Source organism: Equus asinus, chromosome 3 (assembly GCF_041296235.1).
Source record: "Equus asinus isolate D_3611 breed Donkey chromosome 3, EquAss-T2T_v2, whole genome shotgun sequence".
Classification (NCBI taxonomy): Eukaryota; Metazoa; Chordata; class Mammalia; order Perissodactyla; family Equidae; genus Equus; species Equus asinus.
Genome location: NC_091792.1, coordinates 101,761,580 through 101,784,509, shown reverse-complemented (window position 1 = coordinate 101,784,509; position 22,930 = coordinate 101,761,580). Strand labels below are relative to the sequence as shown.

The 22,930-nt window shown below is 43.1% G+C and overlaps 1 protein-coding gene across 6 annotated transcripts in view; it reads left to right on the top strand.

Annotated features, from left to right (window-relative positions):
• SHROOM3 (shroom family member 3) overlaps positions 1-22,930 on the top strand; it is a 263,254-nt gene that overhangs the window by 75,455 nt on the left and 164,869 nt on the right. The window contains exon 1 of one of the 6 annotated variants that reach the window (XM_044766178.2): positions 10,124-10,330. The exons of 4 other annotated variants lie outside the window; for them this stretch is intronic. In XM_044766178.2, the coding sequence (XP_044622113.2) occupies positions 10,265-10,330 (66 nt within the window). In that variant the 5' untranslated portion in view covers positions 10,124-10,264. Of the gene's footprint in view, positions 1-10,123; positions 10,331-22,930 lie in introns of those variants that run through there. One more of the 6 variants, XM_070505590.1, reaches the window with a different exon arrangement.

Here is a 22,930-nt window from a genome sequence, read left to right as displayed (position 1 = left end):
GTAACTGCAGGCCTCCTGTCGTAGGTGGGAGGGGTATCTTCTTTGCACTATGGGAAATATTCGGTGATTGGAATCCCCCAGGCCTCACCCTGGATAGGTTACAGTGGTTCTCAAAAGTGTGGTCACTGACCAGGAGCTCCTAGGACATGCACATTCTCAGGCCCTACTCTAAACCTCGTATATCAGAAACTTTGGGGTTTTGGCCTAGCAGTCAATGGTTTACCATGCTTTCCAGGTGATTTTGATGCACCCTAAAGAGCATGGCTTTAAAGATTCCAGTAAATTATCTCACTTCCTCTCTTATGGTTTCCAAACCTAAAGTCTTATTAAAGAGACCAAATACAGGTCTTCCTTGGCTTACGATGGGGTTACCTCCCAATAAACCCATCATAACCTGGAAATATCATAAGTCGAAAATGCATATACTCCTAACCTATGGAACATCGTAGCTTAGCCTAGCCTACCTTAAACGTGCTCAGAACACTTACGTTAGCCTACAATTGGGCAGCATCATCTAACACAAAGCCTATTTTATAATAAAGTGTTGAATAGCTTATGTAATTTGTTGAAGACTGTACTGAGAATGAAAAACAGAGCAGTTATATGGGTACAGAATGGTTATAAGCGTATCAATTGTTTCCCCTCATGCTTGCGTGGCTGACTGGGAGCTGCGGCTCACTGTCACTGCTCAGCCCTGCGAGAGAATATCGTACTCCAGGTCACTAACCCAGGAAAAGAGTGAAATTCAAAATTACAAATACGGTCTCTACTGAATACATATTGTTTTTGCACCATTGTAAAGTCGAAAAATCCTAAGTGGAATCATCCTAAGTCAGGGACTGTGTGTACTCCCCTTCAATCTAGCTCATTAGCTTGCTAGATAAACTTGAAACATTTTATGGTTAAAAAAAGGAATTTGCAGCCTTAAAAGAAAGGAAATTCTGACACATACTACAGCACGGATGAACCTTGAGGATGTTATGCTAAGTGAAATACTCCAGTCACAAAAATAAAAATACTGTGTATTTCCACTTATGTGAGGTACCTAGAGTAGTCAAATCCATAGATATGGAAAGTAGCCAGGGCGACAGGGAGGGGAGGCGGGGAGGACTGGGGAGTTAGTGTTTTATGGGTACAGAGGTTCAGTTTTGTAAGATGAAGGGAGTTCTGGACGTGGATGGTGGTGATGGCTGCACAGCAGTGTGAATGTACTTAATACGCTTGAACTTTACACTTAAAAATGGTTAAGATGGTAAATTTTATGTTATGTGAATTTCACCACAATTTAAAAAATTTTTTACTTAAAAATAAAATTTTAGGGGCTGGCTCCATGGCCAAGTGGTTAAGTTCGCATGCTCCACTTTGGCGGCCCAGGGTTTTGCTGGTTCAGATCCTGGGCACGGACATGGCTCTGCTCATCAGGCCATGCTGAGGCGGCATCCCACATGCCACAACTAGAAAGACCTACAACCAGAATATGCAACTATGTACTGGGGGGCTTTGGGGAGAAGAAGAAGAAGGCAAAAGAAAAAAAAAAAGATTGGCAACAGATGTTAGCTCAGGTGCCAATCTTTAAAAAAAATACTAATAAAGTAAAATAAAATTTTAAAAAGGAATTTGGTGACTAAAGCAAAGATTAAAGTTGTGAGTTAAAAATGGCTTAAGTTCTTAAGCACAGGTATTGATTTGAGTGAAGGTGGTGTGGCTAACTCAGCTGTTTCTCCATGGAACGTAATCTTGGACGTTAGAGTTCAGATCTAAATTTTGAAACAGATGCTCCTGGTAAATTTGGGTATTTCACCAGATCTTAGTTGAGTTTCTAAGCTACCTAAAGGGTAAGAAGAAGCTGGTCAAATAGATCTGACTCTAGAATTTAAATAGGATAGTTGGTCTTAGTGTGGCTATTGAGATAAAAGGTAATATATACTTGGAATTTTTGCATAGCTCAGGCTAAATAGCCTTGGGCATAAATGACCTCTTCGTGGCCTGTATCCTTCTACATAAAAAGTTTTGGAAAGCCTTCAGCTTCTCCCCATCTGCTGAGAGAATGAGCCACCCGGGAGGGCCTGGCAGTTTACTCTGCCCAAGTTGGTTTCAATAGGACCCTTCGGGGTCTCCTTATTGTTTTGCTCTTCTAATCACTTGGCCTCGGGTGAATGAGCCTATCTTCCCTGGAGGCAGCAACTAGGGGGTGGGATTGGCAGGTGGTGGGGCTTTGGAAACTCCCCTGCCTCCCAATAATATGCATTAGTTGCCCGCCCAATAAAATCATATTCTTTACGCAATTCGTGTTTTCTCAATCTTGTTAAAGGATATATGAAAGTATCTTTAGAAAATTGCTCTGGTCTAAGTAAAAACGGGGAACTTACTATGCAGAGCACAACTGCAAGATCCGTTCCCTGCAACACCATAATCCACTGCCACCGGGAAGCCCCTCTGGGAGGAGATTCTGTAGCCACCACTGTTCTAAGCCCGTTTCCATGCTGCACAGATTTCCTCGGAGGGGGGAAAATCTTTCAACATCCAAACCTACCTCCTGTCTCAGAACTGTATTTGTTCTCATAAGATAATGTTCTCATAAGCTCCAGGAAATTAGTTTAGGTAAATAAAGATAGATAAGACCTATGCTAATAAAAGATAGTGGTATATGTTTATGTGTGTGTGCGTGTATATGTGTATGTATATATATATATATATTTACTGTGTTTATTAAGTCATCTTAAAAATAAAAGTGCCTAGGTAATAAATATCAGCTTTGAACACTTCTACTACCACCACCGGTCCTCATGATGTGAAGTGTGAACTCCTAGTCAGATTCTAACTTGAATAAGGTTCATTATGTTCCTGGTTAAGAATTGAAGTTTATTCTGTTCTTGTGGAAGAGTTAAGAAAACACCCCATTTACTGATTTTATGGGGCGCCGTGCAGTCCAGTGGAAAAGTCCCTGGGCTTTGTAATAGCCCTGGCTTTGCATCTAGACTTTCCATGTATTGGCTAATGTGGATCTAGCTGCGTAACCTACCACTGCACAACCAGGCTCAGTTCTCTTTAGCTGTACGGTTGGAATAAATGTTATCTAAATTTGGATCTCAGAGGGGGTTTGTAATGCTTAAATGAGATACCCTATGCAGAGTGACAAATGCCTCTTTAGGGTATGGTGTTCACACAGGAAATGCTAGTTACTGGAAAGAACGTGTGTGTGAGAGCAACAGGCATCACAACCCAAGAGGCACTTGGCTGAGTTTGTGGGCTGCAGCATACTGTTGTGTTTCCCTGACTCTTTTTAGTTGTACCTGTACTTAAACTCAGTTTTCTTTCTTTCAGACCTGAAGCAACTAAATCTGTTATCAATTTCTCACAATTAAGATTTGAACTGGGCAACAATAGGCAAAGCTAAACAATTGATGGTGGAGGCCAAAAGTGGGGATGAGGAGTCTGGAATAGGCTCAAAAAGTCTGGAAGGAACTTTATGTGGATGCTGGAAATATTCTATATCGTTCTTACCATTTATGTATGCTACATCTTAATAAAAATTTTTAAATGATTTAAACTAGCTGTACATCAGGATCAGAAGGTATACACAGCCCAAATCCACCAGGAAAGCTAGTCAATTTAATTTTTAAAAAGCCAACTCAATGAATTTAATAAAGTTGTTCGATTGGCAGAATTCGAAAACTACATCTTACAGATGTATTTGATCTGTAGATGTTTGTTTGATCTAGAAATATTTGGCCTGCAAAAATTTGTTTAATCCACATTAACGATCTGGAAGTTTTACCTAAGAATATGGCTTTCTGGCTTCTCAAAAATCATACAATCTGGCAGCAGTGGCTTGGAGCCGTGTGTACCTATGTCAGGCGAGGTGTACCCTCTCCAGTTTGCTTTGGGACCTCACTGCTTCCTATGACCTTATACGTGCCACTTTGCCCACTTACTCTGCCTACCGGGCCAGCCTGGTAGCCCAAACACTGGTTGGTCAGTTGTCTTTTTTCATTTCCAGCCAATTGTCCAGACTGAGTCTTTTCCGGTAGAGGGATGGTTGACACTTTCTAATACTAAACTGGGGCAGGGAATCGCTGTGTCTTACCCTCTTTGATCTCTCCGGTGCCCACCACAGCAAGCACTCATGAAATGTTTGCTGAGTGAGTGAAAACCCTGCATAGTGTGCTGCCTGCTTGTGTGTGTCTTCTGTCACATTTCTTTTCAAGGCTTGTGTGTTGGCTAGCCCCACTGTGATTCAAACTATCTTTTTCTACTGTCGCACAAGGTGAAGGGTTGGCAAAGCGAAAGGAAGAATGTTTTCTATACTGTCTGTTTAAATTATGATTTGAAGCAGGTTTATTATACCAAATTATCATCAGGCTAATTGCTTGACAGCCTCTCTCGTTACTGCTGGCTGGCGCCATTCTGCTGATTGACTCTGCTGATATCTGGCTGGGGGTGGTGTGGCATAGTCTCCCTCAGGAGAAACCTGCTAGCCAGAAAAATACCCCAAGCCCCCAAACATTGTACATGCCATACACATCCCATTTCTAAGTCACAGAAAATCTAACATATACGGCGGTGTTTAAGAGCCTATACTTTGAAATCAGGCTGCCTGAGTTCAAATCCTGTCACCACCACTTGCTAGTTTTGTGACCTTGGGTGAGTTTTTGTTTGTTTGTCTTGGGGATTTTTTTGGTGAGGAAGATTGGCCCTGAGCTAACATCTGTGCCAGTCATCCTCTATTTTGTGTGTGGGATGCTGCCATAGCCTGGCTTGATGAGGAGTGTGTAGGTCTGTGCCTGGGATCAGAATTGGGTGAGTTTTTACTCTCTCTGTGCCTGAGATTCTTCAGCTGCAAAGTAGATGTTATAATAATAGTACTTCCCTAGTAGGATTGTTGGAAGAGTTAAAACAAAATATGTAAAGTACTTAGTATTTTGCCCGATACATAGTAAGCACCCTGCTAAGAAACTAAGTACATAGATAAGTATATAAAGGTAACTGATATTTGCTAGTACCTTTACACTTTATTCATTTTTTATATTAGCTGCATAATTTTCCTTGATATTGAAATGAATCATTAATAATGCTGTAATTTGTGTTCTGCAATTCTCTTTCTCCAGAGTTTTCTTTGCATCCCCAAGGGTAAAATGAGAACCCAAAGGTAAGTCTTCTACCTGTCATTCTTAGCACTAAATGGTACTTTGGGTTCCCCATCCATTGAAGGGGTGACTGAGCTCAAGGCCTTTATATGCTACCTTCTGGCCACTAACATTCTTGAGAAGAAATACCTTGGTTTCCCCAAAGAATTAGAGACTGTGAAGAGAGCAAAAAGAACAGGGGTAATATGGGTACTTCAGGCTTGTTAGCCTCTGAGATCACAGGTAGTACAATAGAGTCAGAATTTAAATTGAAAAGTGTAACTTTCATCAGGAAAACCAGCAGTGAAAGAGTATCACGCCTTCTGATTTCCATCTCATCAGTGGTTTATGTCCTCTGATGCTCACACAGGAAAGGTAGGGTGTAATAATACTTTGGACTCAACTGACATCTTTTATGACACTAAGAGGCATATAGGCATTATCTCCTCAACTTTGATGTCAGTGTGTGGCCAGACTGGGATAAAAATATGCTTACCTGAGTCCAGAGCGAGCATGACTCAGCTACTGTGTGTCCACTTCCCTGAATGTCCTCAAGGATCTGGCTCCTTCAGACACACCCGGAGCTCTCCAACAAATACAATTTCCCATGAAATTAATCAAAAATGGACTAGAAAAGAGAAACTGAGCTTATTAAGTTTCTCTCTCTGCTCACTGCCCAGTATTCTTTCAGCCTGGAACCTCTATGTGGAATTTGCAGAGTTGGGCTAAAGTAATTCTGAACCTCACAAAAGTTTATTTACTTTGTTCACCTTACACATCATTGTCTCCTGGTCATTGTCACTGTCCTTACCAGTGTGATCTGCTACATTGCCTCTTCTTTTCAATGACGCAGCATGATTTCTAAAAGTGGGATGTGCAGGGTACCAGTTCTACCTAAATCATTTACATGATTTTACTAAGTCTCACTTATTTATTGAGTATCTAATATATGCCAGTCATTGCTCTAGATGCTTGGCACTCAGCCCTGATCAAAACAAACTTCTCTGTCCTCGTGGAGTTTGACATTCTTGTGAGCAGAAGGAATGAATGATAAACACAATACACGTGTAGGTTACACAGTATGTTAGAAGGTGGTACACATTATGGAGAGAAAGCAGGACGGGGGCCGAGAGGCTGTTTCCATCTCCTCCGTTCATAAAATTCTTTCAGTTTTTCCTGAAAGGATTGCGGACAAACTTTTAATGTTTAAAAACATACTCTGTGAAAGTCCTTTGAGCTTCTGGAGTAGCTATAAAACTAAGGCCTGGCAAGGAAGTGCCCTACAGGCACCCACGTCTATCTTACATAGTAGATGAATCTGCCGCACAGCTGCGAGAGCAGCGTGACTGTTATGCACAGACACAGACACAAAGAAACTGAAGAGGAGTGAGGAAAGCACGCTGTGAGGCCTTCTCTCCATAGCCTCCCATCTCTAACCCACACGAGTGCCCTACAAGGACATGTGTAAATCATTAAGGAAAAATACCAATGGAAATCTGGCGTTCTGAAAGCAAGGCTATCCATCTTGGTCTGAAGTTTATCAACACAGTAACCTAAAACTCTCCTGCCTGTGGCTTTGTTTTTTGAGAGGTAATCAGAAGAAAACAGGAAATGCCTGAGTAGATGAACTACTAGCTTTTAGAGAAAAGGAAAAATAAAACCGCTATAATTCTTCAAAAACTCATCTGCTTTTTTTTCTCTTCACCACGGATATTAGTACCAGGAAGAAACGTAGTGATGTACTGGATTAGAGTGAGGACTAGAGCCTGGAGATGATAAGTGACTTGTTCCATGTCACTTAGCAAGTCAGTGGCAGAACCAGAAGGGAAAGGCAAGCCCTCACGTCCTGGTCCAGTGCACTGTGGGTTCCACAGCACTGCCTCCAGATTAGATCATCAATGCTTCTTCAAACATGGATTGCATAACCCTCCACAGCTGATTGCCAAAGAAGTTAGGCAGGTAATAAAGGAGAAGTCTAAGATGTTTGTGAACTCGTTCCGGATTCTCGATTTAAATCTGAAGAAGAGCAAGCAGGAAATAGCAGATGGGGCCAGGGGCAGGGTTTATGGGGGTGGGATGGGGTAGGTGGACAGCATGGCGTGGACGATCTCTCTTCTAGATGAGGGGGAGCCGGTGCACGTTCCAGTGTGAAGAACTTCCTGGTGCCAAGGTAATGTGCACTGACCATCATGGGCGTCACTTCCGGACTTGAGGACCCGAGACTTCACAGTCCTGCCCATGAGTGGCTGCCACACCATCAAGGGGTGATGGGGACACACTGTATCCTGTCTCACTTCAGGTCCTGGTGAAGGCTGGAGAGCGATGCTCATCCTACCCAAACCACTGCTATGGGGTGACATGTGAGTGCTTCCCGTGGGCCAGGCCCAGTGCTAAGTGCTTTACTTACGTCATCCTGTTCGGTCCTCATGTCAGGTAGCTTCTCTTATCAGTCCCAATGCAGAGGAGAGAAAGGCTTGGAGAAGTTTAGTAATTTGCCCAGGGTCACAAACCTAGCGAATGCCTAGGTCAGAATGGAAATTTTCCTTTGTAGAGGGTGGTGGTTCAAGGCGGGCGCTCTCCGGTCAGGTTGCCAGGGTGTGAATCCCAGCTCTGCTGCCCACTAGCTGTGAAGTGTTGGACACATTCCCTAACCTCTTCCAGCCTCTGTTTCCTCATCTGTAACAACAAGTGTAATATTTACCTTATAGAATTGTGATGATTAGAGAATGTAACATAGTAACTCTTGACAGTTAATTACTAGTTGTATCCTAATTAACTATAGTTCAACTACAGGTTGAATCACATGAAATTGCTATTTTAGTAGACCAAAAATTGTCAAATATTGACAATTTAATATGGTTCAGTCTAATACTACATAGGCATCCATTCTTTGTAAATGTAATAATGATTCCCTTATTCATCTCATAATTTGTGAAATGACAAGTTATTTAATTGCTTCAATATAGTTATTTTCTTGCCTGCTTGTTTTAGCTTCTCTAAAGAGTCATATAGAGAGATCTTCTCTTCTAATGTAACATAGCACCCATGAGGATATATGCAATATACACAGTTCCCGGAGCTGCTACGCTGTTGAGGATGCTGTCCCCGGGAACATGGAGGAGAGGAGATTTCAAGCGAGTTTAGATTAGGAAGTTACTGGTGAAATGAAGGAGTAGACTGCTGGCTCCTTTAAGCCACTGTGAATGTTTGGCTGTTTGAGGCAATGGCATTCCCACTAGACGGCTGATTGTGATGAACAGATGTCAAACATTACCATTTGTCATTCTGCACTGTGGAGATGAGAGCCTCTCCTCATCAGCGGCAGGAGGCTGTTAAATTTGAAACATTCAAAATGAATGTCACGGCCTGGCTGCTCCTGAACTCTGGCTTGGTGGCAGTAGCCTGTGATAGAAAGACATGCAACTCAGCTGTGGTGTTTGGGCATATTGTAGGGTAGGGGGAGGAAAACATAAAACTGGGATAAGAATGTTGCCTTCCTTAAAGGGAAGAAGACTACTTTTGAAAGAATGCGCCTGTGGCGCAAGATCTAGTGGGAGGTTTCTCTTCTGAAAGATGATTCTCTGCTCCACCCGACCACTGTTCCCATCCCACACTTGCCTCAAATCTTATTTCCCTAGAATTCACATTATAGGAATATAAATAGCTCTGGAATTTAAGTGGAACATTCTAGAGAGACAGCCTTTCTAGTTAATACAGGAACAGTCTTTAAATAAAATTAATCTCACCTTTGAAATGTAATGACATCTTTGAGGATGCGTTAGACTTTCTTGGTGTCTATATTTAGAGTACAATGCCCCCTGTGATTTCAGAATTCCCCCTCGCACATGCGTGTTTATGCGTGCGTGCGTGTGCTCGTGCGTGCTCCTTTTCCCTGTTCTTTCTTTCCACATCTAAAAAATAACCTGCAAGTCTTTTTAAGATTTTATAGCAAGGAGGTTTACAGATTATCTGTGGGTCCTAAGGTTTGTTTTTTCCACCATGGCAGCTGTAAACTAATGAAAATGCCTTTACATGCCGGTGAACTCAGACACACTTGGAGCCCCATTTTCTTTCTGCGTGCGCTATTCCTTTTCTCTCTCTTTGTGTCTATGGTTACTGTTAAGCTGACCCCTACAGTCTGGGGCAAATACCAAAACTTGAATCAGGCACTGCTTATCCATACAGCTGCAAAGGATTGCGGTGTCGGGGGCTCGGGTGATAGATGTAAGTAAAATTCCTTTAACTGGTTGTAGTTTAGGAAACTTGTTCGATTCCATCCACAAAGATGAGCCACGTGGCACTCCACTGTGCCGAATTTTAAAATGCTGTGTTTTGTTGTTGTTGTTGTTGTTTTTACAAGCGCTATCTTTATAAACTTTTGTGTCTGAGGTGATTTTTACAAAATTGAATTTTATTGTTGGAAACAATGACTGTAGAAAGATTTTTCTTTTTATTGGATTCGCTTTCCCCTTCGCCTAGCTTCTGTGAGAAACTGTTGCTTGCAAAAACCATAGCTAATTAAAAATCGAACTGATTCAGCTACAAAGAAGCCCAAGTGCAGACTGGCAAGGGGCGGGAGGAAGAGCAGACAGGGCATTCAGTGGTTAAAGCAGCCAACGCCATTCATGCTTCCTTACCTTCACTTTAATTGTCATCACAGTGCATCGTGTTGTTTATGAGTCAAAGGACCTAGAGCGACACTCTTTGGGGAAGCCAGGAGGTGGCTTACCCATTACCACAAGCTCTCCTTACAACAGCCTGACAAACGGCTTCCCCAGACAGTGGGGCAGGCGTGCATGCGGACCCGGTGTGCCAGCGGCCACTGTGGAAACCGGTTCTCCGGTTCTGGCCGCGTGTACTTCCCCTTACATCAGGGGACTGCTGCTGTCAGGCAGGCCGGCCGACGATTGGCTGGGAGGAGGGCAGTAATCTGAACTGGCTTTTGTACTTGGCTAATCAGGGCAGCCGTTTGATTGCAGGTTCCGAGCAGAGGTGCCTTGGTGGTGTCAGACACCTGTGTCTTAGCTCGGCCTTCCTGGGGCTGGCCCCCGTGGATTCTTTCTGGGCCGGAATCGTGCCTCTATGCCCTCTCCCCCAAGCCACTGAGCCCCCTTGGTGGGCCAGCTTGGCCCGGTGTCATGCTGGACAGAGCTGTCCAACAGATAGCTGAGGACAATGGAAATGCCAGCTTAGACTTCCTTAAGGTAAGTCTGTTTTAAACCAGATATTTCTTGACATTATTTCTACGTTTGTCTTGATGGAAATGCCAGTATTGGGAAGGTAAACTAACGAGAGGCATGGAAGTTGTTTAGTTTAGGCCCTTATGATGAAATCCTAAGATGTGCGGCTGTCAAGTGTGCTGGCAAAATGATAAACCAAGGCATAAATAAATATGTAAATGGGGGGTACTTGACAAATTACTGTAACCCTTGCAGTCAATTGACACCTCATGGTGCACTCCTTCCTGTTTGATGAGAAGCTCAAGTGATGATGAAAGAAAGTAACTTTTAATTAAGGCTGACAAATATGTATGCTGGCTTGTATAATAATATAGTCAGGCTGAATAGCTTGGCTCCTTCTCATCATGCAGCCCCAGCATTTATAGTTTAATTCTAATTACTACTTACTTTGAAAGCCATCTAACTTTTTCTCTCGTGATCTGAAGGCAGTTTTTCTTGTTAAGGTTTGTTCAACATAGAGGAGTTAGTGTATTTCACTTCAGCGGGGGTTGATTGCATTGCTTGGCTCGCTTGGCTCCTCCTTATTTTCAAGAGAGAGTCAGATTCTAAATTCGAGCACCTAAATTTGAGCAACAGTGAGATGCTTAGGAATACTAAGCCATGATTCTGATCAAGCTTAAGCTGTTCTCTGCTTTCATTTTACTTGCGAGTTGATTGACAGGTCCTTCAGGGACAGTGCTGTCTTCCCTCTTGGATTGCTGTCAGCACACTTGTATTTCAAGGATTCATAATCCAAGGTTGCTAAAAACACTCATGGTTTGGAACTGGTGCTTACGCCCCCTGACTGTTTTGTCTTGATAGGAAGCAAGTAATTTTCTCTTTGATTTTTGGGTTTTAATGAAAACTTTCTGTAAATGGGTAAAGGTTCATTTCATTTATAAATCCATTTCCTACCTTGTTAATTCCAAAGCTATAAACACCTTCATGAAACGAAGGCGTTCATCAGTTCTGAGTGATTCTGCTAGAGTAGTAAACAGGAGTAGAGAGAACAGATAGAGGTGATGAAAAAGAGGCGATAAGCCTTCAGAAACCATTCACTTGTCATTGATGTTAATCATCCTGAAATGTGTCTTTTTCTTCCAATGTTTATAGCCAGTTGGAAATTTCCGTCTTTCTCAGCTGTTAGCTAACTTGTCTTTATAAAAACATTCTCCTATAATAAGATCAACATATTAGTAATAAGAAATATAAATACTAAAAATGATTGCTTTGTTGAATAAAAGCATCAGAAATGACGTTACCCATGGATGATATGTGAGCATCACCTAAATCTACAGCAATCATTCGGAAGATAATGTGTGTGCAAATAGTACAGATGGTTGGTGATAACTGAAAACTTAGATTGGTTGGTAGCTAGATTGTAAGTGAATTTATAAATGTTGAGGGAGTTAGGGAGAAATGGATGTTGGAAAGCTAAAACAAATATTGTATATTTAGCATTGATTTAAATTTTAAAGTTCTAACTTTGCTATGAATTACAAGCTAGGAAGTGTATAAATCAAAGATGATTTCCTGGATTAGGATAAGTCATTTTTGTATGGGGAAGGATAAATACCATCTTAGCCCTAATCACTGTCTTAAAAAAACCCAACAACTATCCATAAAAATCCCATTGTCCTAAAAACGTACAGAAAGGAAGAGAGAGCTTGTTGAAGACCTCTTTATCTTCAGCTAAAAAGTAAAGTCACAAAACCCACATTTCCTATTAAGGGTATAGTAAGCCCTTGTACATGTCTACAGAGTACCCCCAAATATGTAATTTAACACAATTGTTAATAACTAAGATGCACACACACACACACACACATATATATATTTCATCCCAAGAACAATATTATTACATAGCTAAAGTAGGGTGGGGGATTAAGTATCTTAAATTCATTTTTTTCCCCAGTGACAATTTTTAAAAGTTTCCTTTCTGGAGCTGTGGAGTGCCTGCCAGGCTCCCTCTGCTGCGGCCTGGTGAGGGTCCCCTGGTGTCGTGGACAGCACACAATGGGGCACAATAGAGCGCACTCAGCCCCCGCTCCCAGACACACATTGTGTGCCCCGTTGGCTCTGCTTGAAAGGTTCAGCTATGCAAATGAAAGCTGCATACGTCAGACACCTCCCTCCCCACACCGCTCCCTCCCTCCTTCTCCCTCCCTCCCTCCAAACAGCCCCAGATCTCAGCCTTTGCCTCTGACTTTTCTGATCCGAGGAACCTGTGAGCTGGAAGCTGAATAGCTGGGCAAAACCTCCATATGCTCAATGTGTTATGGCCAGAGGGACGGGACAAGCAAGCTGTAGCCCTGGACACTGGAAAAAGACGTAGGTTCCTCATCTCCAGTCCTCTATAGATGGCTTCTTGAATGTCGCTGGTTAATAGGAAAAAGTTGGCACTCCTTGTTAGACCAAACCTCTAAAAGGCATGTTTTAAAAAAAACTTCGAGCAATCCTGATGTTCACATTTTGGAGACAAGAGGGGAAGCCACACCTCAGGTCAAACGGATGATTTTGGAAGGCAGGAACCTAAGCACTCTCCAGTCATTTTGCTTCTTAGTTGACAGATTGGATTCAAAAACGGACGTCAAGTGCGGGCGGCAGTGCAGTGTTGGTGGCGTATCATCTGATATCATTGGGAGAAAAGCTCTTAATGAACTGAAACTGGTAGGATTGCTCTGATGTCCCGTCGAGTGATCAAGTGAACACTGGCATCAGACGCTTAAGTAGGACTTCGCTTGCACACTCCAGGCCTGGTTTGAAAGTGACAACCCCTGGGGATGGAATTTAAATGAGCCCCACCCCGAAAAGCTATGGCTGTTTAGTATTCCGGGTTTTCCAAGTTCCAAAGTTCCTTAGTGACCCATAAAACTACCAGCAGAGCCTTCCCACCAAAACCGTGGTCAGTATTCTGGACCAGCCCTCCTGGGACAGTGGGCCCAGCAACTAGACCCCCAGGTGTGGGTCTCCAGGTTCCTCCCTTATCTTTTTTCTGGCAGTGGTGGAGGCCAGTCTTCCGGACCGAATATTTATGCAATGATTTCTCCATTGTTTATTTATCATGGCTCATTAATTTCTCTATCTGACGCATGTAGGTCAGTATCGTTATCCCAGTTTGGAAGGGAGAGAAAGGTGATGAAGTGGAATGATTTGTCCAACAGCACCAAGAAGTTAGTGAGAAAGTAGAAACTCGAAGGCCGTGCACTTCGCCTTTCATTCATGTCTTAACATCAAAAGAAAAATCAGAAATCCTTAAACCTCTCCCTCCGCAGCTCTGTCTGGGCACTCAAAATGCTTCAGTCCGAAAATATGCTGCTCTCTTAACTGGATCACTCTGTGACTGGGAGAGGGTCAGAGGCTTACAAACAATGAAATTTATTGGGTTCGGGGTGAGGTGCACGTGCGTGAGTGTGTGTGCATGTGTGTGCACATGTGTTTGTATGTCTGTTCACGCCTTTGTCTGAACAGCTCAAAACCCCAGGGCTGTGTTGATAAAGTTTGTCTGAAGCCTAAACCGAGAACAGCACCTTCTCTGCTCTGGCCTTTTCCTAGAGAGGCCTGATCATTCATTTATAACAAATTTCAACCCAGGCCCCTTGACAAGAGAGGCCAGCCTAGGAGCCGCGGGTGAGCTGGTCTGAAGGCAGCCGGCCCGCATTGCCTCCGAAGGTATTTCAGGAATGTTAATGGTATGCCTGAGTGGAGGGCTTCAGAGCCCCGAGCTCAGGGCTGAGAACTGTTCTGTGGCCATCTGTTGAGGCCCAGGAAGTCTCATAGCAACAGCTTCTCAAGAATGGTGCTTTTTTTTTTTTTAATTAAAATTAACTAACACAAAACCCAAAACTGCTCCACTGCTCAGGAAGAATCAGGACAGGATTCGGATTCTTTCTGCAGAGTGCTGAATTTTTAAGGAAGAAAAGCCCCCACAGCCTTAATTCCTGTTCTTTAAATGAGCAATTTGTACTGGGTTTTGAGGTCTTAATTTTTTTTCCCCTGGGGTAGAATTCTTTTTTGGAAAAGGGTAGAGGTGAAAACAAGTGTCCAAAGCTGTGGAGGAATAATTGGCAAAAATATCGTTAAGAAAAAAGTGGTCAGAGCTTTGAGATTTCTCTGGTATTTGTTGCTCTTGGTGATGCTGTCAGCAGCTGCATTTATTCCCCTGTCATAATGTGAGCTTTAGAAACCTGGCTGTTACTGAAATGAACTTCAGACAAAGACGCTCATTTTACTGTGACGACATATGCGCTCCAATATGAATCTTTTGAATCTGTGTAACAGTAGACCTTAGAAAAAGAGGGAGGGCAGTAATACTTGTAGTTTTTTATTTTGCCGCTGATGAGGCATTAAGTTAGCCATTTACAAAAACTGAGCTCCTTCCTCAGGATAGAAGATCCTATAAAATGGTAGACCCCTGAAGCCTAGCTAGCTGCTGTGGGTGGGTGGGGCGCTCTGCATGGGGACAAAAGAATTATATTCTACTCCAAGTTCTGCACCTTACTGGGCTATTTGAGGAAGGTACACAACCTCTGAGAGCATAGTTCCTCATCTGCAAATTGGATTTCTGCGTTGTTAGGAAGGTTAAATGTAATCACATAAAAGGAACTCGGGAAATGATCCTTGAACCTGAATGGCGTCTATAAAATAGTGTTATAAGCTGTCACTCTTGCTGTGGTACAACCCTGGGAAAATATTTTCATGAGAACTTTTATATCCTCTTCAGTTTTTAGTTTGACATTTTGTAGTTTCCGTAAGTCTTATCAAATAAAATTTCCCAGTAGAGTCACAAAATATTCTGACAAGAGATTGTGGCTACACGTGTAATTCTTGAATATAGTGCCCATTTGAAATACTTTCGTATATTCTTGATAGCTGGTGTGCGTTTCTACTCATGGAGTATTATTCAGATCTAATGTACTGTCCCTGATGGTCAGAGGTAATGCCACCCACCCTCAGGAAAAGGACATGTACTCGAGTTTGGTTTCTGGAACGAGGGTTCCTAATGAAGTCTTTCTTTCTATAAAAAGCATGACCTCTTATGCCCTCTGTATCTATTGCCTCATGTATAAAATTTATCTGATAAGTATTTATGGAGTGCCTACTGTGTGCCAGCTGTGTTTCCAGATGCTGGGTTTAGGGTTGTGAACAAAAGTAGACAAAAATCCTTGCATACATTCTGGTCAAGGAGACAGATAATCAACCCCAAAATAAGTTAATTGTGTTGAAGGTTATAAAATGCTAACTGCTATGACAAAACATGGCAGGGACGTATGGTATATGACGGAGGAGGGGGATATCGCAAGTTTGTAAAGGGTAGTGGGAGAAGGCCCCACTGAGAAGGTGGTATTTGAAGGAAGACTTGAAGGAGGTGAGAGACTGGGCCTTGGGATGAGCTGAGGAAGAGCACTCAGCTGAGAGAACAAGTGCAAAGGCACTGGGGAAAGTGTGGATGACAGGTGCGAGGAAGAGCCAGTGCTGGAGGGGCTGAGGTCAGGCATTCTGGGCCCTGGAAGGCATTTGGCTTTTACTCTGAATGAATGTTATGAGAACTTACTTCATAGAGCTGTTGTGAGGTTTCAGTGAAATACTTTGTGCAAAGCCTTCAGCACAGTGCCTACCACATGGAAAATCTTCTGTAATTGTTGGCTATTGTCCATTTGTTTGTTGTTACCACTACCTAGGATTGAAAGATAGAACACAGTGAGCACAGGAGAGAGCTTTGTTCTGATCAAAGCTGATTGTTCTTATGAGAATTGAACTCCCAACTTTGGCCTCTTAAGTATTCAATTCTATCACCTAAGAAGGTCCCAATTCTATATCTTCACACATACAGAGGGAAAAACTCTTTTTAAAAACTGGCCTCATTTAAGCTAAACCATTGTTTCTATTATGAAAGTGCTAAGTCCATACTCTCTAGGGACAGGTGTATTTTGAGACATTTGGTTTAAATTTCAGCTACAAAAGTCCTGTTGAATTCCACTGAATTCACATGATACCACGATGTACTCATGTTTGAGTTTTGATATCAACACCCTTCTCTAGGCCACAGGATTCAAGGTGGGAGGAGCCTATTTCAGGTATAATGGAAACAGGAATCCATGTCTTTCCTTCTCTTCAGAGCCCAGAGGCAAGACTGGCTTTCCAGGGCGCTTTAAGGACCTTCTCTGAAAATGATCTGCCTAGACACCCCTCTGAGTCGCTAGATTCTATTCATTTCCTCCTTAGAATTTGGAGGATTTTGATCATAATTTATGTCAAGTGATGACTAGCTCAGGAAACTAGGAGAAGAGAGGGAATTCTCTTCTCCAAGCATTTGAAGACCACCATTTGGAATTGGGGTTATCCTTGCTCCAGAACCAGGATAAATGGGTTTGGGAGCCATAAAAGAAAGTTATCACTTGATGATAACTAGAAATGGTCCGTAGAGGAAAAGGCTATCTAAAAATGTCCCAGGAGAGGCCGGGTAACCAAGAGTCAAAGGGGTTATCAAATATTTGGATTACGGCTCGACTTCTAAGATCTCTTCCTAATTTCTGGTCCTGCTTTTTCCCAAGATCTGCTTATTGAAAACCAAATTCCGCAGGACATCACCTTAAAATCTCTTTAACCAACATCTTAGTTTGGGGATTCTCAGAGCAAGTAACAACTGACTGTGGAGACTCTATTTTACTTAAGGGGTGGAGGCCAGGGGAGTCATCCTTCTGCAGTGGAGCCCCTGGTCCTGGTGCCTGGAGCCCCAGTCCTCTCCGACAGTGACAATGCTGTGCTCCTGTTGCAGATTCCCGGGTTAGCATGTTATCATAGCGCCACTGCTTGCAGCAAAGTTGCTTGGTTATGATCACTGGGTAGAAGCAAAATAGACTGCAGTTCATTTTTCCTTTTGAACAAACACTTGTTTTGTACTTATGTTCCCAATGATTTAGAAAAATGCTAACTCTCATAACAACCCTATGACAAAGCTACAGTTTTAATCTCTATTTAACAAGTTAAACAGTTGAGCTACCAGTTCAATAACTAACCCAAGGTCCCGCAGTGGCAGAGCTGGCATTTGAACCCACGTAGTCTGCAGCAGGGTCTCTGCTCGTCACTGCTACATTGGATGTGCCCACAAAATGCTTTGTCTAGTCCTGTGCACCTTTTTCCTATGTTGTGGCTTTCCTATTGATTTAAGGAAAAAGATAATCCGGCATATCATTAGACTTTATTACCCTGTTTGAGGACAGAGAACATAAGCTGTTGATACCCAGTGCCTAGCGTAGTGCCTGGGGCATAGCAGATACTCAAATATTTGTTGAATGAGTGAGAACTGAGGGTGTGGCATGAATAAACAGTAATAAGGCCATAGAAATGCCTTCTTGGTCTCACAGAGCCACAGAGACATGTACGATTGCTGGATGTCACTCAATGCAAACATTTTAACTTTGAAAAGTTAAAAACAGACAAAATTAGAGGTGAGGCTATAATGGGACAGTTATTTGAACTGGTGTGAACAATCTCATCCCTTGTTGGTGCTCATTGATGTTTTAATTAATGTCATATTGTGCTAGAAATAGAGCCCCTAAAAGACCCCAAGCTAACTCCTGCCACATGGCACTTGGGAAAGGAGCAAACCAGGGAACCATGAATTCCACTAAATCTGGCTTTTCATGTGGCATTTGGACTAAGTGCATTTAACAAGTGGACATCAAGATTCTCAGATTTATGATGAGCTGGAGAAAGAAAGCCTGAGTCTGGCCAATACCAGTGCCTTAGGGAGCATTTGGGACAGGGAACGTAAACCCACTCAGACCAGCTCAAATGAAAAGAGGGTTCTTTGAAAAGATATAAGGGAAGCTTATGGAATCCAAGAGCAGGAAGCCAGCAACACTTCAAAGTTTCACCTAATGGTAAGGTCAGAAGCCAGGGTGTGAGTTCTCATCTTGGCATTGCTGAGTTTGTGACCTTGGATAAATTATTCAATGTTTCTAGACCTTGTTTACCCACCTGAAAAGTAGGGAATAGTGAAAGTATCTAGCTTGTTGGGCTGTGTAGGTTAAATGAAGTAATACATATAAAGCTTGGAACACCACTTGATACATAGTAAGATGTCAATAACCATTCATCTTTATTATGATTTGGCAAGTAGGCAGGTATTCACTTTCTCCTTGGACAGCATAGTCCCTCATTTCAGTTGACTTTGAACGTCAGTTCTATTTCCCTGCAGACTAGCTTCCTGGAAGACATGGTTCCAGGGTCAATTTAATAGCATAGTGATGTCATTAAAGTTCCAGGTTTATCTGTTTCCATTCTACCATCCTTATCATAATGATTTTCATCCTCAGATTTGCCCCCTCCATGATTACAAGATGGCTCCTGCAGCTCCAGGCATCACATCCTCACATAACTTTGTCCAAAGGCAGGAAGGAGTCCCTCTTTTGTGTATTTTATCAAGAATGAGGAACACTTTTCCAAAAACCTTCCTAGAAACTTTCCTTTGGGTCAGATCCCATTATATAGGATTGTGTCCTATGCCCATGCCCATACTAGTAACTGGCGGGGGAGTCAGAGTACCATGATTGGTGGAGATCAAGAATGATTCGTCTCTTGGGGCTGTGGAAGGATCTGCCTTCCTGAGCACATAGTCATCTGCTCCTGCAGTGGAATCAGAATTATATCTGTGAGGAAGAGGGAGACAGTGACCATTGAGTAAACCATCATAAGGATGAGTCTAAGCCAGGCAAATCAGAGTCTTCTCCCGAGGTTGTATATATAAATCCAAAGCTTGCTTTCTTTTCAAGTAGCTAATAGGGGTTGAAGTAAACCTGAAGTTCTCTGCTCTGTGGTTGTTTTCTGCATGACTGCCGCCCACCCATGCACACACTGAAGAGGAAGCCTGTTTCTTGAGGAAAAATTGTGAGATATATATATATATATATATATATATATATATATATATATGTTATATGGAGAGAAAGAGAGGCAGAGAGACAAACAGACACACACACACTCACACACACACACACACACACACACACACACACACACACACATATCCAAAGAGTTGGTGCCGGATAGCGTGAGGGTGAGGAAGAACCTGACAATATTTTTCGATCCCTGAGGCCATCTCCATTCTCAGCCCTCACAAGAAATTCCCATTTTTGCTTTCAAAGAACTCACAGAGAAACTTAAGAACTGGGGCCGGCTTGGTGGCACAGTGGTTAAGTGCGCACATTCCGCTTCTTGGCGGCCCGGGGTTCGCCAGTTCAGATCCCCGGTGCAGACATGGCACCGCTTGGCGAGCCATGCTGTGGCAGGCGTCCCACATATCAAGTAGAGGAAGATGGGCACGGATGTTAGCTCAGGGCCAGTCTTCCTCAGCAAAAAGAGGAGGTTTGGCAGCAGTTAGCTCAGGGCTAATCTTCCTCAAAAAAAACCCCGAAACTTAAGAACTCACTCAATAACAACAACAACAAAATCCTGTCTGATGCATTTCCCCAAGCTTCTGGGTTTCTATCCTCCCACATTGGCTTACATGTCGCCCTGGCTCATCAGGAGCCATCGTTGGGTTCTACTCCATGTGTCCTCATAGCTCCCGAGCCTGATTAACTCAGCCTCTGAGCCCCAGTTCCAAGTTCCACAGGGACAACCTGAGCAGATCTGCTTGTAGCCGGGGAGGAGCTGGTCCAGCCTCACCCTCTCAGTGGGGATTTGGTCAGGACCATGTTCTCCTAGAATAACTGTGAGCAGGGAGACAATAACATGGATCTCTGATTAAAATGTGATACCTGCTCAGGCCTTCCTAAAAGGTTTCTGTGTAAGAGGCCACCCAAGTGAGGCCACTTATTTTTCATAAGTGAAATGACTGGATTTCAGATATACAAGTGTCTTTGATAGGGAGTTAAAGTCTGGTACTCCCTTTGGGCTGACTTAAATAGGAGAAGAGAATTCAGATTCATATCAGGAGGGAATTAGTAAGGGATTTGAGGAGGAAAATACTAGGAGAGCAAGTAAAGTCATAAATGAAATCAGTGTGGCCATCAGGCACAGGCCAATTGGGAGAGCCAAATAGGACTAATGAGGAAAATCCCATGGAAGGCAGAAATATGAGCAGTCAAGCCTGTGGTTCAGTCAGTATGGATAACTCTTTATTTTTTTAATATTTATTTTTACTTTTTTGTTATGAAAATGTCCAACACTCATGAAAGTAGAGCGCACAGATTCCCAGGCACCCCCCATCCAGCTGGATGGCTCTCGTTAAGTAGAACAAGTCTGGGAGGAGGAGAAGATGAAAGAAGGGAGCGAGATCTGGGGAAGGACAAAATGGTCAGTGACAGATGTATTAGTGAACTTGTCAGGAGGGGACAGGAAGTTGAAATCCAAGATGTTTGTTCTTCTTAATCACAGGTTAATGAAATAATTGGTAAATGAGATCTGGCTTCTTGTTATTTGAGTAGGGATTATGTAATCTGAGGAAGCAGACCCTGTGACCTAATCTCCAAATTGCTGGGGGTCAGGGTGGGGAGACTTTCTTATTACACGATGGCAAGGCTAAGAAAGCAAGAGGCATCATTCATTTGACATTCAGCAACTCTTGATCTGCACTCTCCCAGGCACTGTCTTAGGCTTTATCGGTGTGCAGGTCTGAAAGACAGGGTCCTTGCTTTCACAGGATGCAGCCTCTAGTAGGGGAAATAGGCCAGAAAATCTGTAACAGCCATGCTATGACGAAGTCTTTCTGGTATCACAGAATGGATGAAAGCTTCTTGTGGGAGGATGATTGTCTTGATTTTAGGAGGATGAATAGGCATTAGGTGGATGGATTTAGTGGGTAAAGGCATTCTAGACAAAGTAAACAGAGAGGTGCTTGGACAGCACCTTAAGTCGGGGCTGCGGGCCGACTGCACGCTTGTGACCTGCTAAAGACAGGTGGAGATGAGGCAGGAGCAGGGCTGAAATCCAGCCCAGGCTTTGCTCCCTGGAGCAGCTGTATCCACCTGGAGAAGGAGGTGCCTTTGTCTAATTTGCACAAGGTGCCACGTTGGGGGGGAGGATAGCCTGATTTGAATGTATGTGGTATTCTTTAACTGGTCCGCATACGTGAGGATGCTTGTGAGTTTGAACAGGACCCTGAAGGTGATGGAGAGTTAATAATGTGAAAGGCAGAGCAGTGACAAAATCAGATGTGAGTTTGAGAAAGGCCCTTCTAGTTGCATTTTGGAAGGTGGTTTTGAAGATGGCAAGTCTGGAGGAAAAGAAACTAGTGAGAGAGGACTGGTCCATGTGAGAAATCGTGAGGGCCTGCACTGAGGCTGTGGCTCAGTGAGGAGGGAAGGACAGGAGGTGGTGGTTTTGCTATCTAGAAGGCAGCACAGGTAGACTTGACGACAGGCTGGCTCTTTGCTTGAGCGAGAGGGAAGCGATTAGAATGGCTCCCAAGTTTTTAACTTCAGCAGCTCAGAGGAAGGTTATAGCTTCTTAGCAAAGCTTGATAAACCCAAGAACTTTGACATAGTGTGTGGTGAGCTGTTAACTGTTGGAAAACAATAAAAAGTTCCTTATATAAGTGTTGTGGTTAAAGATTAAAAGGAAGGCTTCGATAGTAGCTTTTGAGACAGAGGAAAAACACCCTGATCTTGAGCTGTGCCCCTTCAGAGAATGACCATCTGACGTTAAAAGAAATTGTTACTCCCCCTTTCGAGTACAGCAAAACCTCCTGCAGCGGATAATCAGTCTTTTCAAGAGAGGACCTAGAGTCATGCCCAGCTGCAGACAGCCAGTTCATAACCCTCATCCCTTTCTTCAAGAGTGAAACGATATAAACCTAGACTATCCCAAACCCTTTCCCATTCTTTTGGAGAAAGCTGTTTTTCGTGTGTTTTGTTTCTGGTAGTGGGCATGCCAGCAGCGTTCTTTCTGTCTCCCTGTGCTTGTCATGATGGTGCAGTAGCTCAGGCTTTGAAGTTGAAGGTTCTGGGTTTGAATTCCAAGTTCATCACCTTCTGTCACTTTGGGCAGGATACTTATCTCTAGGAGCCTCATCTGTAAAGTGGGGGAACTCTGACCTACCTCATAAAGTTGTTGTGAGGGTTCAGGGATAATGAAACTGAAGTGCTTGGCATTGGGCCTGGCAGGTGGCGTGCTGGTCACAGGTGGTAGTGGTGGAAGTGGCCATTGTTATTGCTGTCGTTCTTGTTATTAATGGCAGTCTTCAGACATTAAGAAAGGATACCATTTGCTTTTGCAGACTTTAATTCCTTGGGCCTATGTGTCTGTTAGATGGTGACTGTGTGTCATGTTGCCTTCTTTATGGATTGGCCGGAGGAGAAAGAAGTGCGTGCCGTGTGAGTCAGAGGGCAGGTCACGCACACCGCCTGCTCCTTCCTTATGTGCCTTGGGATATGGGGCTGATTATCCTTGGAGTAGAGAAGCATACCATTAGCTTATGGAAACCACTGGGAAGAAGGCAGAGAAGTACGGTACTCTTGGCCTTCACATGGCCAAGATGTTCTCCTAGGATACAACAGGCCGCTGAAGCTACACTTGATATTACATTTAATAATTCAACAGAGAATATTTATCGTTAACTACCAGAATGTGGTTTCATCA